The sequence below is a fragment of the Mirounga angustirostris genome, unplaced genomic scaffold, assembly GCF_029215605.1.
Source record: "Mirounga angustirostris isolate CCGP_5_RB_7025 unplaced genomic scaffold, mMirAng1.0.hap1 SCAF_2, whole genome shotgun sequence".
Taxonomy (NCBI): Eukaryota; Metazoa; Chordata; class Mammalia; order Carnivora; family Phocidae; genus Mirounga; species Mirounga angustirostris.
The window spans coordinates 119,070,921-119,086,962 of NW_026991710.1; the positions used below are offsets into that span (position 1 = coordinate 119,070,921).

General features: G+C 37.2%; 1 protein-coding gene across 5 annotated transcripts in view; it reads right to left on the bottom strand.

Annotated features, from left to right (window-relative positions):
• The window catches only part of INPP4B (inositol polyphosphate-4-phosphatase type II B), an 824,845-nt gene that overhangs the window by 50,674 nt on the left and 758,129 nt on the right, over positions 1-16,042 (bottom strand). For all 5 annotated transcript variants that reach the window (XM_064585102.1, XM_064585100.1, XM_064585099.1 and 2 more), the window contains one exon: positions 15,671-15,825. In XM_064585102.1, coding sequence (XP_064441172.1) covers positions 15,671-15,825 — 155 coding nt within the window. The remainder of the gene's footprint in view (positions 1-15,670; positions 15,826-16,042) is intronic.

Below are 16,042 nucleotides of genomic sequence, written 5' to 3' on the forward strand. Positions count from 1 at the left end.
AAGTCATCTGCTTGGCATATTTGGGGGAAGTTGATGTGTCAACTTCCAGGTATTCTTTTTTTCTTAATTTGTCTCATTTTAATGAGACACACACTGTTAGATATATTTTTACTTCATATTACATTTTTTTTACTTAATATTAAATTTAGTGGCCCAAATAGGAGTATAAGAATAAGCACATCTCTCATAAGTCATAATGATTGGATTATCTGAATGGAGGTGCACTTTACGAACAAGATCAAATTAGGTCTAAGCAAAATGAACATAAAAATAAATTAGGTATATGTTACAGTACTTATATTTTTGTATATATATGTTATGTATATGTTTATATACATATATCTATACACACAGATATATATGTATGTGTATGTATATATATATATATATATATATATATATATATAACTACTATCTATAGTTAGGCTTTCACAGTAAGTCAAAGAGTAACATTAAAAAGATTCATTGCAATTCACTTTTCCATTTCAGTTACTTTATTTGGATCATAAGTCCTGCAAGGCTGCAAAATTCATTTTGTCAAAAAAAAGAAAAAGTGGCTTTAGACTATTCTCTGAAGTGGTTTTACACTATTTCCTCAAACACAGAGATCTAACCTTGCTCTTGTAATTCTGTATAAAGTCTTGCTGTTGCTCTGAGAAGCATTTCTTCTCCCAGTTCAGACCCAAGGAGGGAATACCCTGTCATTCTCCAGCATGTCTGCTCTTACCCACCACCACAGCAGATGCCAGGTACAGAATTTTCCTTTGAAAATCCTCCCACAAAACTTAGCTAAAGGGCTAGTCATCAACTTAAGAACAATATCCAGATTAAAAGATAATTATTTTATTAGGCATATATTCATTAACATAAAACACTGTGAAGCATTGGGCCAGAAGATATCTCGTTTCCCTTCCAACAGTGATTCAACAGGAAAAGCATATTTATAGACCTCTATTCTGACAGAAATGAAAAAAAAATCAGTGTTAATCACACATTCAGATTCTTCAATAAAATATTTATCTTATGTCAAAATACTATATTTTGCCTTTAGCTATCTTGGCGTCAATGGAGATGTAAGGCCACGTGATGATAATGGTGCAAGAAGTTTCTTTACATGTGAATAACACCACTGCTTCAACAGTTGCTCATTATTTATTTATTTATTTGCAGAGATATGGCAAGAATATCAGATCACCTAGCATTTTCCTTCAAGGAGAAATAAACATCTATGGGGAGTGCACACTACCTTCCTCGTGGCAAGTTTCTCTTTTAGCTGCTGGGGAAAATATCAGTCTAGATGATGTACAGAAGCAGAAGACTTGTCTCTGTAAGGGGGAGGGAGCACTGTTTGCCTGGAAGACCCTCCCCCCATCCACCCTGGCCAAGGGGGCCCAGCCATGAGAAATAGGAAGAATTTCATAGAAATGAAAGTTGATGCATGCCTTTACCTCATCAAACTCCATATAAATGAGAAAACTTTTTCCCTCCTACCCTCCACACACATGGTTTCAGATTCTTTCAAGATTCTTTCAGTTTTCTTTTTTCTCAGTGTGATCAAATTAGTTAAACCAAAATTTTGCTTCCATTACGAACCAAACTCCAGGAGGAAATTAGCAGAGTTTAGCAAGATATTGGCAACATGTACTAATACCATTTTGACATTTAGCTCAAGAGAAGGATATTCAAAAGGCAGTTGCTAACTTTCAAATTAAAGTTAAAATTTTTAAATACACATAAATTGATTTTTTAATTAGCACCTATATGCCAACATCCCCAAATTCTGAAGGCTTTTAAAAATACTTAATATTCTTTTCATTCCCAGCAGCCACACCAGGAGAGTACATCCTTCTTTTGTTCTTCAAGGGGTGTGGGCAAAGGTGGAAAATAAACATCCACACATTTATGTTAAAATTATATAAAGCAGACTGCAAAGGAACATGACTTTTCTTTTACTTGGCAGAAATAGAAATGGAAAACAATTTCTATTTTCCATTACGGTCTGAAACCATAACCTCAGTAATGTAAAGTTTAAATTTATAAAAGAACTTTAAGGATTGCATTTGGGGGGATTATAACTGACTACATGAATATCAAACTGTATTACTTGCTAAAAATAGATTTATTTAATCCCCAAATAAAGCACCATTATTTAGAATTAATTTTCAATTATGTACAGTCTCTCCTGTCTGTTCAGGAACCACACAATTCACTAGGGACCTTTAACTTATTAACGTGCACAATAAAATTGTATTTATGAAGTCAAACCACTGAGGAAAAAAAGATTAAACTCAGCAAAGGTTTGCCAGAGTCTGGGCTTTCCAACCACGCATTTCTCACGTGGTCAAGCTGGACCCACGGCTGCCTCTGTTGCCTCTGATTTTATGACCATGTACTATTTAATCATATGTACCTTGCATGTAGGCACGTGAGGTTTTGTTATCTTATTGGAAAATGGTTTTTTTTTTTTTTTTTGCGACTAGAGATGGTGGAGTTTTCAATACATGTATCTATTTGAAGAGCAGCTGCTATAAGATCAGTTTGTTCTCATGAAGAGGAAGGCATTTGTTTATTCTTTTCTGGCAAAAATTATATCTCTTGACAGCTCTAATATGCCGTTTTCTCACTTCTGTTCCAGTCTTTCCAAGAAAAAAAAATACCACAAAATCAAATAAAACTGTGTTATAAACACTCCATCTCTGAATTCATGTTATAAAATTAAATTATGGAACAGAAACTGAACAAAGGATGATATCTATTGTATTCCTATTTTCCAGAGCAAAAGAGCAGTCAAGGTGATTTGCAAACTCTGAAGCATATAAAAATATAATGCTATTATTTTCTCAAATAGTTGAGAGGACAGATATCACTTTGAAAACACATAAATTCAGATGTAAGAGACTGAATTTTTTTTTTTTTTTGCAGTTTGAAAAACCTATAAATCAGTATTATTCAACTTGATTTGACAAGTGCTAAGTATAGATTTAGAAGTCTTCAGCTTAGGATAGAGGGGATGCTTTATGTGGTTTTATTCTTAGGTATTTAAATCCTGCCTTGTTTTAAAAAGAATTTAAGGCAGTTTAAATGGATACATAAAATTCAGTAAGATATCAAGAATGAAAAGTGGGGAAGAAACAGTAAATGCAAGGGTTATATCATAAAAAGAAATTAGGAATGAGGCCATTATATTTTTTTTAAAGGCCCATTAAGAATGCTATCTATTTCTAGTAGATGGATCACAGAATTGGCTGTGAGCTTTTTAGGAGCCTCTACAAAAGGGAAATCATGAAATTAAAACTCACATGCACACACAATCACATCCAGCTACCCCATTCCCATATACAAATGTACACACGTACTCGAGTTGTTCTGGAGAATCATAAACAAACCTAATATTAATGCTGTAGAAAGGAATGCAAAGACTATTCACAGAGAGGGAACTTTACAAGGTAATGAAAAATACCTGCAATATGGATGACCTTTGAAAATAGTATGCTAAGTAAAAGAAGTCATTCACAAAAGACCACATATTCTATGATTCTATTCATGTGAAATGTCCAGAATAGGCAAAAGTGATGAACATTTTCTAAAATTATATTGTGATGATGATTGTACAACTTTGTGAATATGCTAAAATCTATTGAATTGTACAATTTTAATGTATGAATTTTTTCTTTTTAAACTTCAGATAAACAAGAAGTTTTTGATATAAATATATCTCATATATTTCATGGGATATTTTCTATTTTTTTTTTAAATTGAAATATGGTTGAAACACAATGTTACCTGTTTCAGGTGTATAATGTAGTGGTTTGACAACTCTCTATGTTATGCTGTTCTCACCACCAGCGTAGCTACCCTCTGTCACCATACCACACTACTACAATATCATTGACTAGATTCCCTATGCTTTATCTTTTATCCCCTGAGTAATTGATTCTATACCTCTAACTCCTCTTCACCCTTAAATGGATGAATTTTATGGCATGGTATGGTATGGTATGGCATGGTAGGTGTATGTGAATTTTATCTCAGCAAAACTGTTAAAAATGTAATACCATCCTTACACTAGACCAGAGGTTATGAAACCTAAGTATGCATCACAGTCACCTGGAGAGTTTGTTAAAGCACTGATTGCTGGGCCCCACTCCTAGAGTTTCTGATTCAGTAGGACTGGGGTGAGGCCTGAGAATCTGGATTTACAAGTTCTTGGGGGATGCTGATGCTGCTGGCCTGGGAACCACTCTTCGAGAATCAGTGCATAGACAATATGAATAATTGCAAGGGCTGTTTCTTTTACTTTCTTCAGTGTAGTTTGAGGAGTCACACCAATGCATAGTTTAGTACAGACAGTTTGATGAGACACCATTATGACAAAGAAGGTGGTAGCAGTAAGCATAGTACCAGTAACAATAGCCATATCAGTAACAACTGTAGCAGCATTTACTTTTTACTGATCGTTACTATGTAACTATGTTAGTATGTACTCTGTTATGTGCTTTGATGGTCATTATTTAATTTAATCCTCACAATAGCCTTATGAGGTGAAGATGCTGGGGAAATCAACACTGCAATAGTTAAACTTTATCAAGCACTTACTTGATATTCCTGTTACCAATTTCCTCAAATACACTGTTTCTCTTTACACATAAAAGAACCCAAAGGCTCCTAGAATTTTCTTCTCACTGCAAGAAGTGGAGAACCAGGCCAACTATCCCCAAAGTCCTTCCTTTTAACCACTGACCTACACTCACTACTCTTCTCCAAGCTGGCTTAATTCTTAGATTTTAGAGGATTCAAAGCAACGACTCCACCAAAACAATGCTGTGATACTTGAGAAATACCACATGTGATTTTTTTTTTTACTATAATAAACTGCCAATTTTCCAAATGATATGCTTTATAAATTACACTCTTGATCCCTGTAATGATGTCATTCACACTCATATGAATCCTGATAGACTCAATGAATGGGAGAGAATGGGGTGTAATTGCGCATATTACATTTTTGCTCATAGGACTTGAGACCATTATCCTCGGGCATAAATGCATTACGATGGACATTTGAACTTTTCTGTCATCTGGGTGATCTTCCTGTCAGGAGAAAAGTTTACAGTATTTTGACTGCTCTTCCATAAACTTATTGACTCTCAGTTTAGTTTTTTATTAGACAGTGGCCAATGAAGACTTTCAGTTTGTTCTCCTGGGCTAAAGACTGGAGCATTATAAGAAAAATTCAGGTCAGAAGGAGGGTTGAAACCTTTCTATGACAGTGTTTACCCAAGTAGACTAAACACTCTGATGAAGGCAAATTTTTACACAGTACACTGATGATACATTGATTCTAACAGTTTTTGATTTATTCTTCTGGGTTTTAGGACAAATATAACAGGCACATCAAGTCCATGAATTCATGAATATCATTGCTTAGGACAAGGCTGAAGGTAATGATTGTTCAAGAGACACTTGTGGAGGGGCGCCTGGGTGGCTCAGTCGGTTAAGCCGCTGCCTTCGGCTCGGGTCATGATCCCAGCGTCCTGGGATCGAGCCCCACGTCTGGCTCCCTGCTCAGGGGAGAGCCTGCTTCTCCCTCTCTCTCTGCCTGCCGCTCTGCCTACTTGTGCTCTCTCTCTGTCTGTCAAATAAATAAAATCTTTAAAAAAAAAAAAAAAGAGACACTTGTGGAAAAAAATTATTAGGTGGTTTAATGAATGACTGAGATTTGGGAAGCATTATAATATGGGAACTAAATGCCCTAACAAATTTGCCAACTTTAAAAGCAAGCTAGGTCTGAGATAGAACTGCGATATTTGTTTCATATCCACGTGTTTAATTCTGAGTTGTTTCTCTCTTTGAATGGGGGTGTTCAGGTTCAGCAATATGTGGCTACACCCACTCACTTCCTCACTTCCTCTACTCTTGCATCTCAACTTTTCAGGAGCAGAAACAGACCTTCTAGATTTTGGCATGTCTGAATGATGTGGTTTCCACATATCACTTAGGCCTGGAGCACCTACATCTCTGGCTTTTTAAAGGAAAACAAGCCCTTTCTAGGACTAGTTCCTGCTATACCTCATTTTCCAAGTGCAAAAGCATCAATCGCCTCCCTTATTGCCCCTGTGTGTGTACACGTGTCTCAGCTGGAAGTCCCCGTCCCTTGTCTAAAATGAACCACTACAATGTCTCCTATCATGTCACAGGCTCCTGTCAAAACACTCCATTTCTCTGTCCAAACCCAAGAGACCCTTCTGGCCTACTCCACTGTGCTTTTATTTTTTGGAAAAACAAAACAAAACAAAACAAATATTTTTAAAAACTATCACTCCTGAAGGTCTCTTATCTAGAACTTGACTTAAACAATAAATCAGCAGTTCATATATGCTAGAACCCTTTCATAACTGGCATTATATGCAAACCTCCAATATATGAAACATATAATAAAGATGAGATGCTAGAAGTGGAAACATAGATGGCCAATCAATGTTTAGAAAGATATTCAACATCACTTATCATCAGGAAAATACAAATAAAATCAAGATACCACTTTCTACCCATCAGATCAGTAAAAACCTATCCAGTGCACATATTTGGGCATGTGGAAAATAGGAACACAGGTGCATGGGTTGAGGGACATAAATAGTATAGCTATTTTGAAGAGCAATCTGGTAACATCTAGTAGAAGTGAAAAATAAATATCTTACCACCCATTTCACTTTTATGTTTATTATACTGGAGAAATTCTCATACTTGTATTCATGGATACACTCATGAGTACGGCTACTGCACTGTTATTTGTAATAGCAAAATATCAGAGACAACCTAAAATTCAATAGGGGAATAGATAAATTATGGTCTATTCATATGAGGGAATACTATGTTAAAGGAGAGGACTAGCCACACAGGGGCAATAAGGGAGGTGATTGATGCTTTTGCACTTGGAAAATGAGGTGTGGCAGGAACTAGTCCTAGAAAGGGCTTGTTTTCCTTTAAAAAGCCAGAGATGCAGGTGCTCCAGGCCTAAGTGATAAGTGGAAACCACATCATTCAGACGTGCCAAAATCTAGAAAGTCTGTTTCTGCTCCTGAAAAGTTGAGATGCAAGAGTAGAGGAAGTGAGGAAGTGAGTGGGTGTAGCCACATATTGCTGAACCTGAACACCCCCTTCAAAGAGAGAAACAACTCAGAATGTAGATCTTTAAAAAAAAAAATAAACAAACCTGATACCTGCTGAAGACAATGAGTTGTTGGATGTGCCACACATGATGGTTTACGTAAATACAAACACTCAACAAATGAGATGAATTCATAAACAGTACCCTTACCTCACCCACTTAGATATTTCTAGTCAAGAACTCCTAACTCCTCCTTGCTGCTTCCCCAAATCATATTCATCTTCAAGATACAGCTCAAATCCTACCTTCCCCAGGAGCACCCCTGCCCACAGTGATTTCTTTTCCCTTCTGATCCACTCCAGTAACAGAAGTTTTAGGCATGTGGACTCCTCTATCTCATACTATCCCCATGGGAATTAACAGAGGTTCCTCCTATAGAATGTAATGTTTAATGTAATTCTTAGTGCATAGCAAGAACTCATTGATTACTAGCTCTTGTTCTTATTACAAATGCATATTTCCCCTTTGCTTAGCATGGTACTCTGCTGTAGAAGATATTCAATAAATGTTAACTTTTGACTCTGAATATGGTGATGACATACTTACGTTACTGGTATATTTGCCCGGGCCATCTCCTGAGGTGGGGTTCTTGGCTTGTTATTTACTGGATATCCTAAATCACTAGTGAAGTCTGTGGGCATTTGAGGTCGGACACGCGCAAGTTCTACTCCCTGAATGCTGAGGCGCTGCTGTCCGGGACGGCATATGGTCACTAACCCTTTGTTCCAGGATTGGCTGCTCCTAGATTTCTCCTGATACCATTGGCAGGGTTCTCGCAAGATTTCCAAACCATCTAGCCCACAGTCATGGAGAGAGAGTTTAAGCCTTTTAGAAACCAAGTATTACTCTTGGAGCTTTTCTTCTAAGACCTTAAAGACCAGGGAAACTTAATTCCAGGAGTATCAGAGGAAGCATGGAGGAGAAACCTGGGCTAAGGAAGAATAGGCAGGGCAGGTGGTGATGTGGAGAACATGGGGAGCAAGCAGGCCACCTGATACCACTGGGCACAGAGACTTTCACTTAGTGATCTCATTTAACACAACCACCACAGCACAGAGAGATCGTTACCCCTACGTTACAGATGCGGAAACTGAGGCCTGGAGATTAATTTGTCCAAAGATGTACAGACAATGAGTGTTAGAATAAGGACTCTACCGTAGATCTTCTTGACTTTAAAAAACTCATGTTTGTGGCAGAAGTTAAATCCACTTCAATTAAATTCACTTGTATTTGTTTCCATTAAACAAAATTTAAAAAACCTCTATTCCATATGCTTATAATTCTAGGCCATCAGGTAATAATTTCAAGAATTGAAAGAAGTGACTTACTTGAAAAACAAACTGAGGGTTCTAGAGGGGAGGGGGGTGGGGGGACGGGTTAGCCCGGTGATGGGTATTAAAGAGGGCACGTTCTGCATGGAGCACTGGGTGTTATACGCAAACAACGAATCATGGAACACTACATCAAAAACTAATGATGTCATGTATGGTGACTAACATAACATAAAAAAAAAAAAGAAGTGACTTATTTGGGAAGGGGTGTGCAAAGCTGGTAGGTGCTCGGGATGACAAGCACAGGGTCCCATGGCACTAGTAGTAGAAAACAGATACTCTACACAACACAAATTAGGAAGAAGAAATAGACCTGAAAATCATGACTTTTTTAGAATCAAAACAATACGACATGCAATAAACGTATAAAGAAGATTACCTAAAATCAGCACATACATTTTGTTCAGGAAGTTTACCTTATGGTAAACTGAAGCAAAAACATCCTAATGGGGTCAGTGTTCACATAACTATTAGCAACCCTGCGATGACGGTGACTCCATCTGGGCTTATTGCTGTTATTCGTCACAGATACAGACTGAAGGAATGCAGCAAATACACTACTGAAGTTCTCCAGGGAAGAGAGAACACTTGGTGCTAATGGGAAAACTACTCCCGCTTACGCTGCTCTACACAAAGACAGCCCTTTCGGGCAGTCAGGACATAACTGAAAGCTTCAATTACCTCTGCCTACAATGCTTATTATTCACTTTAATATTTGAAATATCAGAGAATATGAAATAATAGCAGCTTTTCTCTGACTCATACAATCCAACAGAAGTAAAGGAAAAGAAGATGAAGTGAAAACAAGACCAAGAAAAGAAGTTTTCTATTTTAACACAAATGAACTACATGACTCAAAAGTAAAACCCACAAAGAAGTAAGCTAGAAATAAAACCTTTACTGACAGACATCAATCGGTTAAGGGGCACTTACTTATAAAGCAGAACATTTCATCAGTTAGGAAATAAAAACAAATTTCAGGTGCAACATGTTGAGAATATGCCATTCAACAACATAAAACTCAACAAGCCTGATAAGCCTTTCAGTCTTTCTCTTATGAATTCAATATTTACTAAAATAGAGTGATGAAAACCTTGTATCTAAAGGATGACAGATAGGTTGTATGCTGAAATGAACCCTGATTAATCTTACTAATGGCGTATCAACTATCTTAATTTTAAGGAGCCATTATTAAATGACAGATTGCAGAGTAATGTAGCATAAGGACAATAAAAGGTACAGACAACTGTACCTTTATGGTGTGACAGTGTTATTTTAGACACTGTAGACACTGTAGACACACATAATCCTGGGGTTCCTGTTAAAGGAAATAGGAGGGCAGTGCCATTTTCATTTTCATATACTTTTTAGTGGCTCTTAAATTTCCCAACACAATCACTTTTGATAAAGCATGACATTTTATAATCCAGTCAAATTTTGTATTTTAAAATCCACTCCTAATTGCCTATTAATGAAATACAAGCTTAAAAGCCCTTACTAAAAATGCTTCCCATAAATGCACTGGGACCAAATGGCTCTTAGCATCAATGGAGATTCCATAACCAAAAACTGAGAGCTAATACTGCATTATCCCTTTCTTTGAAAAACAATCTGCCAATTACGCTGCCACCATTTTTGTAAATTTCCACTAAAGAGGATTCAAGGGAGAATTTGTCAATACACGTACGCTTCAAAGCTCAAGGAAAGGATAGATATACCAGGTTTATAGTCTTACCACAAAGCCATTAAAATAAGTTACTGAAGGGTGGCAGGTTTAAATGAGGTCTACTTCATTCAAGTGATTCGCCACCTGATCTCCATCCCAGAAGCTGGTTTGGGGAGGGACTCCTGCCATTTAGCCCCCAAGTCCCCCGGGGTTTCTAAGGAGGGTTGAGAATCACTGTTTTGGTCTTGCAGTGTAGGCAACTACCAAGAGTTCCTTATAGAGCCAGGTCTTTCCAGTTACTCTGCTAACTCGGCTCATTTGAATGGGCCCTTCTGCTACTTCAGTCAAGCAGACTGTAACCAGAGGCATGCATCAGGAGTGTGCGCCTGTGGGTAATATTGGCTATGCAGGAAAAGAGAATGACATTTTTGAAAATAGTACAAAGGGTGGATTCAGACAATGAGTTAAGATAGGTTTTTTGTGGCCTGTTTGTTTTTGAGTCGATATCATAATGTCTCCAAAAGCTTTCAATTTCATCTTCTGGAACTTTTGTTGATAAATATGTCACAACTGAGTAATAATTTCATGTTTAATTCTAAATGCCTATGTATGCACAAAACTCCTAATATAGATGACCTGAACATTTTAGAAACCTGTGTTATTCATTCCTTCATCTACCCATTCATTGAGTATTTATCAAGGACCTACTATCACTAGGCATGTACTGGGAAGATTGCAATGGACAAAGGAGAACCAAAATACCTGCTCTCATGGAGCTTATTCTGCTGAGGGAGTTTCTGACCAAGCAGCAAAATGAAGCTTTGCTTATTTCTCTTTATCTATCACATTTCATTTATCCATAAATAATCTGAAACTTACAGAGAGAAGCACAATGCAATAGAAAAATTTAATATAGATAAGGAAAAGTAAAACCCAAAAAACAGCAATGATATTATAACCTTGGTGAACTTTAAAAAAAATCCAGAGCAAATAGCCTGAAAGGTGGTTAGAATAACTCAGTGGTAAAATAAACTGCAACTGATGTTAAATAAAGTAAAAAACCAATATTTTCAAAAGCATAAAGATCAAAGTCCTTTAAAACACTGATTTTTTAAAATCTAAGGTTGTGTCCCAGAATATTAGTAAAGTTCTCAAAAAATTTAGATCCCTGGATCTACCTCAGATCTTCCCAATTATAAATCATATGGGATCCAAAGATAGATAGTTTTAAAAAGCCCCAGAAGCAGTCTGAGGCGCCTTTTAAAGCCACTGTCTGAGGGTGGGATTTCCTAGATGGCAGACCGAGGAGTTCTACAAATCCTCTTTCTCCCAAAACACGATGAGAATGGAAAATACAGTCAAATCAACCATTTCAGGACCTTGGTAATCAACGGAAATCAAGCAACAAGCTGAGAACTGTTGTTTCTTGGAAAACTACCCACAGTGGGGAAGTGGAGGGGAAGTGTGTGGTCTTCCTGCCCCTCTCAGCTCAAGCTCTACTCTGGTGGGCGGGCGGTGCGCCGGACTGCCCTGAATGCGGACAGCGGAAAATGCCACTCCCAGGCATTGTCCGAAAACAGCAGTGCTCTTGCAGGCAAACGGATGCTGACAGTCAACCTCTTAGCTAGCCTGAGACAGCAGTCCTACTGGGGCCACTCCCAGATGACTATCTGTTCATCTAACCAGAGATCCTAAAAATGAGAGAGCCATGGAGGGTTTTGATAAACTTTCACACATCCTGGCCAACTAGGAGGACCTAACAGGTCTGGTGGAAATAAAAGGCAGAGCAGGTTTGAAAACTCCTGAACTCTGAATATGTTCACAGTTCACAGTCCACAATCCACATCAAAAGAGGTTGGAAGCTTTATTGGATTGAGTTGTTGCAGTGCAACCTCTGGCTTATCATTAACCACTGAACTACAGACACCGAAGGACAACCCTAGGAAACAAGGCTTAGACATAAAAGTAAGAACTAAATTGCTATCTCGAATATAACTGAAAACATAATTAAAAAAAAAAAAGACAAAATTGTTACATGGTTGTGAAAAACAGAAGGCAGCAGAATGAATTCCTATGTGGACTGTTCTTCATTTATTCAATCCCTATTTATATTTGTTTTACTCTGGATCAGACACTGTGCTCAATGCCCCAGTACAATGGCAGACATAAGAGATAAGGCTGAAATTAAATAGTTCATATTCTAGAACTAGGGTCTGCTCTTCAAGGTCTCAGGATTTGGGGCAGATTTCTCTAGTCTTACACACAGTCTCAAATTCCTAAAAGCACATGGTTTTTTAATGATTTATATGACTTATATAATACACTTGACCTTTGAACAACATAGGGGTTAGGAGCACCAAACCCTTGCACAGTGGAAAATCCATGTATAATACTTGAGTTCCCTAAAATTTAACTAGTAATAGCCTACTGTTGACAGAAAGCCTTACTGATAACATAAACAGTTGATTAACATATCTTTTGTATTTTATATGTATTATATACTGTATTCTTACAATAAAGTAAGCTAGGAAAAAGAAAATGTTATAAGGAAAATCATAAGATAAAATACATTTACTGTACTGTGTTTATTAAAAAAAATCCACATGTAAGTAGACCCATGCAGTTCAAACTTGTATTGGTCAAGGGTCAACTGTATTTTAAGTAACAGATTTGAGGGAGTCAAATACATTACCGAATAATTTTAAGTGATAGTATTTTGTTTCATTTGGTACAAAGAAAATAACATTAAAATATAACAAGGGCATCTATGTTCCAGAGCTGGCTCTAACACTTTCTGTCTCAATAGTCCTTGCCAAAACATTCTAGAGCTCAGTTTCATTATTTATAAAGTAAAGCAGATTTGACTAGATTTCTAGACTGACTCTTTGATCTCAAATCTATGACTCAAATTCCAAGGGCACACAATAATACAATAATACACAGTAATATAAAAATACAAGAAACGTACCCAGGCCTACTTTAATGAATACAATCCATCCATAATTAGCACAGCATTTGTAAACACATGCACACTTTAAGGTGGAATTTAAAGAACTATTCTCTTGAATAGATAAAGCATTGCATTTGAAACCTTATTTATAAGACTTGGCAGTAGACTTAATTTTAATATATAGTATTAGAGTCAAAACTTGTCATAATATATTCACAAAGATTATAGGGATCATAGTGATTAGATTTTACTGTACCTGAGATCAGAATGTTAACATCATGACTCTTGATATTTATTTTTATTTACTTAACAAATATTACACAGTAATCACTGTGTAATCACTTTACACATATCAATTCATTTAATCCTCAAGACACTCCTCCGAAGAGCTACTATTATTATCACATCTGTTTTACAGATAAAGGAAACTGAGGCATCAAGAGGTTGACTAACTTGCCTAAGGCGCTAGGTAGGAGGCAGTAAAACATTAAACTCGCTCATGGCTGGGGCGCCTGGGTGGCTCAGCCGGTTAAGCATCTGCCTTTGGCTCAGGTCATGATCCCAGAGTCCTGGGATCCAGCCCTGCATCAGGCTCCCGGCTCAGCGGGGACTCTGCTTCTCCCTCTCTCTGCACGCCATTGTTCTCTCTCTCTCTCTCTCAAATAAATAAATAAAAGCTTTTAAAAAAACAAAACAAAATCCCTTGCCAATGGCTAGTAAGTGGCACATAGGCTGCATTAAAACTCAGGTCAGCTGGCTCCCAAACTCCATGCTCTCACTTACTATATATTGCCAGAACTCATAAACCAATAGGCTTGTACTGTAATACAGAATATCCAAAGAAGGAAACTATGGCAGTTATTAAAGGAAAGGACATATATTATTTCCCTTAAACATATGCACACACACACGCGTGCGCCCTCACAGACTCACACAGCTCTTGTGCATTCACAAAACCAAATGATAAATTTGAAGATATGAAATTTATAAAAAAATATGTATATAAATATAAATATATATAGATCCCCCAGAGAAGTGGTGGTATAGAAGTTAAGATCTTCAGTGTTTTTAGATTAAAATTGTTAGACCTTACATTTTTTAACAATCCAAAAATGAACCCTATACATGTTATGTCGTGAGCAAGTCCATTACATATATAATGTCGATTCTATACAAACTTTATGCAATGCCACACTATCTAGCTTTATATTTTAACATGTATATGATACACCTTTTATTTACCAATTTGAAAGAATCATCTTTCTAATTTAAGGGTCCTCTTTTATCTCTGCCTTAAATAAACAACAATTGCATCTTCCAGATAATTCGTATTTGTTGAATCATTATAGTCCTCTGGTGTGTATCTGGCCTATAATATCATGTGTTTCTCTTCTCCCCACCTAGTACCTTTGCTCTAACCACAGTGATATTTGTATTCTTTTTCTGCACTTTAGAAGATTTCAGCTTCAGTTTCTGAATTCTTCCATTAGTGCTGAGAGATTATTTTTAAAAGAAGTTTTTTTGTAACAACCAAGTGCATTTTATATGGCTGGGATGTTCATGTCAGGCCGTGAAGACATCCTCATACATTTATCAAGAAATCATAATAGAACTCCACTGAACAATGAAAATGCCAAGAGACATGAAATGGGGAAACAGAGAGGGCTCCAGAAATCTCTCAAGTAGCAGGGAAAGCATGCAGGCACAGGGCATGTGCAGGCAAATGTCCACAGCCCCACTGAGAGACTGCAGCCATTAAAAAAAAAGGGGGGGGGGTAGCTAATGATATGCCAGATAAGAAGCTGTCCTCTCTAGAGCATCACAGGACATTCCTTTCTGGAAATAGAAGAGTCTGTCCCATGCTATCTGGTGTGCTTCTGAGTCGGTCTTTGCAGCAAAAAGACAATTACGTTTAACTTTCTAATTAACATGTGTCCTTCCTGACAGACACTGTGAATGAGACACTTTTTCCTCCCCATTATGGCTTAGACTTTAGATTTAATTACTGTGGAAATGAATCAAGAAACATGACTTCAGGCATAGCATTCTAAATGTCGGCAGAGGAACAATATTAATTCTCTATTCTAAAGTATCTGTGTCATCCCACCTTTATGATGAGTGATGTGAAAATAATTTTAGGAAGGAGGTGACCGACCCGGAGACCCTACAAGACATCGGGAGGATCACCTATCAGTTGCGGTCAGGAGAGATTTTCTTTGGATAACAACGGAGTTTTATTTTGCACATTTTCATAATTACTAACATATAAAGAAATTGTTCTTCAAGTTATATATGAAAGGACCAGAGCCCTTTAAAACTTAGATCTAAATGAGTTCATAAGCTATTATCAAAATCCAGCCACGTTCTCTTTTATTGCCTCAAATGAGTAGGGGGAATGCTTAATATTATTTTATCTTTCATGCCATGAGCTATGAGCCATGGAAATGCAATGGAGTCACTATTCAGTCTGCCAGTAAAATATATATTTGGAAAACAAAAGCCCCCAAACTTTAAAATGGCCTTAAAAGAAAGAAAGTTGCAGACATGCAGGCTACCTTCTCATACAATCCAGGGCTCGGATAAAGAAGTCCTTGTGTAGCTGGTGCTCGTCTCTCAGGATCGAGCACTGTTCCAGAGTCACCGACATCGATGTCCTGTCCTTGGCACTTTTGCAACAGGTGAAACGAATGCCATTGAGTTTGCGACAAATCTGCAACACAGACATACAAACAGCTCGTTGCCCATCTGTAGATGACTCTAAAGTGTCGGACTCATCTATAAACACTTTTTATCTAAACACGCCAAATTTATGGGAATTTATGATAGTCAATTGGTTCAATCTGCCCTAGCGAATGAAACGCATTATCTTTTCATTTCAAAAGCTAGGGGAACAGATTGAATCTATTTAGTTCTTTGTATGTGACGTG